Source organism: Manacus vitellinus, unplaced genomic scaffold (assembly GCF_001715985.3).
Source record: "Manacus vitellinus isolate BGI_N305 unplaced genomic scaffold, ASM171598v3 scaffold_52_pilon, whole genome shotgun sequence".
Taxonomy (NCBI): domain Eukaryota; kingdom Metazoa; phylum Chordata; class Aves; order Passeriformes; family Pipridae; genus Manacus; species Manacus vitellinus.
Window position 1 is genome coordinate 2781120 of NW_021940628.1, and position 2188 is coordinate 2783307.

Sequence of the window (2188 nt, forward strand, 5' to 3'; positions counted from 1 at the left end):
CTTTTCCCTCCCCTATATCATCTCTCCTCCCCCCCTTCCCCATTTCCATCCCTCCCCTGTCTCCCCTCTGGCAGCCCACGCCAGGCCAGCCCTTGGAGCCCCAGGAGACCAGCACCAAAAACCCTCTGGAGGAGCCTGAACCCCCTGAACCAGACTCAGCCCCCCTGCAGGGCAGGACAGCCCCGACCCCCACGGGCCCAGAGAACACCCTGAGCCCCCCAAATGTGGGGGTTGAGGGTGACAAAGGCACGGAAAAGGAGAGCGAGGAGTGGGACAACGACAGCGGCGAGACCTCTGTGTGGGACAGCTCTGACCTGGGCACAGAGACCCTCGGAGCCCACCCGGGTGAGGGGGCACAGGGGGGCCCACAGGGGAGCCACAGCCTCGAGAGGGCCTTGGAGAGGCTGGAAGGAGCTCCCACAGGCCGGATCTCTGTCCTCACCCTGGGCTGTTGTTGCGTTTCTTTGCAGAAATCCCTCTGGGGGACCTTCCCCAGACCCGCTCCGGGCTCCAGGCCTACAGGACCCACCTGCTCATGGAGCTCATGTGGCTGCAACAGGCTATTGCCAGCAGGAAAAACGTGAGGACCTGGCCCTGCCTCTTCCCAAACAGCAGGGGCAGCCCCTCCAAAAGTGGGGCTGGCTGGGGACAATCCCATTATCCAGGGATTGGGCTGGGTGGGGACAGGGGTTTTGCTGTTTGATCTGCCCCTGGGTCTCTGAGATTTAATCATCAGTGTTTGGTTTTCTTCCTCTTCCAGTTCTTGATGCTGAAGCAGAAGCTGGGGATTCCTGACTCCTTGGAAGGCATTCCCAACCCCCTGGATGGGTGTGGGGAAGCCGTGGAGCTGCAGCACCACGGGTGACCTCAGGGGAGCTCCAGCTCCGTGGGTTGATGGTTTTAACTTCAGCAGAATGTGGCAAGAAAGCCTCTTAGCTCTTGTAGATGTGAATGTTTGGTCAGAGCAGGATTAAACACTGTGGAGCCAGGGAGGTTGTGGTGTGTGCTGGAGGAATTCCCTGTGAGGATCCTTCCACAAGGACCCCATTCCTGTTGGCTGAGCTGGGTGATCCGGGGGGAGAAAATGGAGGATGGGAAGATTTTTCACTTACAGAAGGTGCTTTTGGACTGAAATGCCTGAAGGCAGCAGGTGCTGGGACCTGCAGGAACAGCCTGTTCCTCTCTGAACTGTGTGGGAATCTGAGCTGAGTGTTTGGGAGGGCTCTGCACTTCACACCTCTGCAATATCCAGGATCTCCAAGTGCCCGCGGTGGATTTTGGGAACACTGGACCAGTGCCTCAGGGAGGTTGGGAAGTGCTCTATCTGTTCCTGTAGCTCAGGAACATTCCAGGTCCCTGGAAAAGGGACTTTCCATGTGGTGCTGTGGTTCCCCCCCGTGATTCCCCCTCTGCATTCCTGCTCCCTGAACAGCCTCTGTTGCCAGGTGGCAGATGGATCCCTCTGTTCCAGAATAGATCCCCACTTGTTTGTGAATAAAAAGCTTTCCTAATGCTCCTCTTTGGATCTGTTCCTGTCTGGCTTCCTGCCTTTTCCTGGGCAGAGCCAAGTCCTGTTTTGGCCCATGGAATCCGTTTGGGACAAAGTGCCCACTGGGATGTGGGTGCTCATCTGATCCAGGATGGGATCCTTTGCACTTCTCCTGAGGGGAACAGATGATGCCAGGGTGGTGACAGCCCCTGGGCAGTGCTGCTGTGGGTGGCACAGGAGCTGCTGCCAGGAAGATCCTGATCTATAAATCCTGGTCAGAGCCTGGTGACTCCAATACTGGGCCCCCGTAGTGGTGGTTGAGGATTGAAGAGCCCTGTGGTTCCTGGTTCTGGGGCAGAAAAGTGCTCTGCAGGTGTTTGGTGTGGCCTCCCACGGCTCCCTCCTGCTGGGTTTGCATCCATGGAGATGCTCTGTCACGCCTGGCTGGGCTGGGAAGGGGTGGGACAGCAGAGCCCAGAGCAGCTGGTCAGAAGGGTTTGGGATCTGGGGAGCTGCTTGGAGAGGTTTAAGCTCAGTGGGAGGCTGGTCAGAAGGGTTTGGGCTCAGCAGGAAGGATTTGGGCTGGTTGGGAGGGTTTGCTTTGGGCTTTGCAGGAGGCTGGTTGGAAGGGTTTGGACTCTGGGGAGCTGGTTGGAAGGATTTAGGCTGGTCAGAAAGGTCTGGGCTCAGCAGGAGGCT

General features: G+C 58.0%; 2 protein-coding genes across 2 annotated transcripts in view; both read left to right on the forward strand.

Moving 5' to 3' along the window:
- IQCC (IQ motif containing C) overlaps positions 1 to 1519 on the forward strand; it is a 10929-nt gene extending 9410 nt beyond the window's left edge. The window contains exons 2-4 of the mRNA XM_018081220.3: positions 75 to 345; positions 471 to 580; positions 761 to 1519. Of these exons, the coding sequence (XP_017936709.2) occupies positions 75 to 345; positions 471 to 580; positions 761 to 865 (486 nt within the window). The 3' untranslated portion in view covers positions 866 to 1519. The remainder of the gene's footprint in view (positions 1 to 74; positions 346 to 470; positions 581 to 760) is intronic.
- A 64-nt stretch (positions 1520 to 1583) lies between these two features.
- Positions 1584 to 2188, forward strand: part of DCDC2B (doublecortin domain containing 2B) — a 5203-nt gene continuing 4598 nt past the window's right edge. Inside the window, exon 1 of the mRNA XM_029963047.1 lies at positions 1584 to 1618. Coding sequence (XP_029818907.1) covers positions 1584 to 1618 — 35 coding nt within the window. The remainder of the gene's footprint in view (positions 1619 to 2188) is intronic.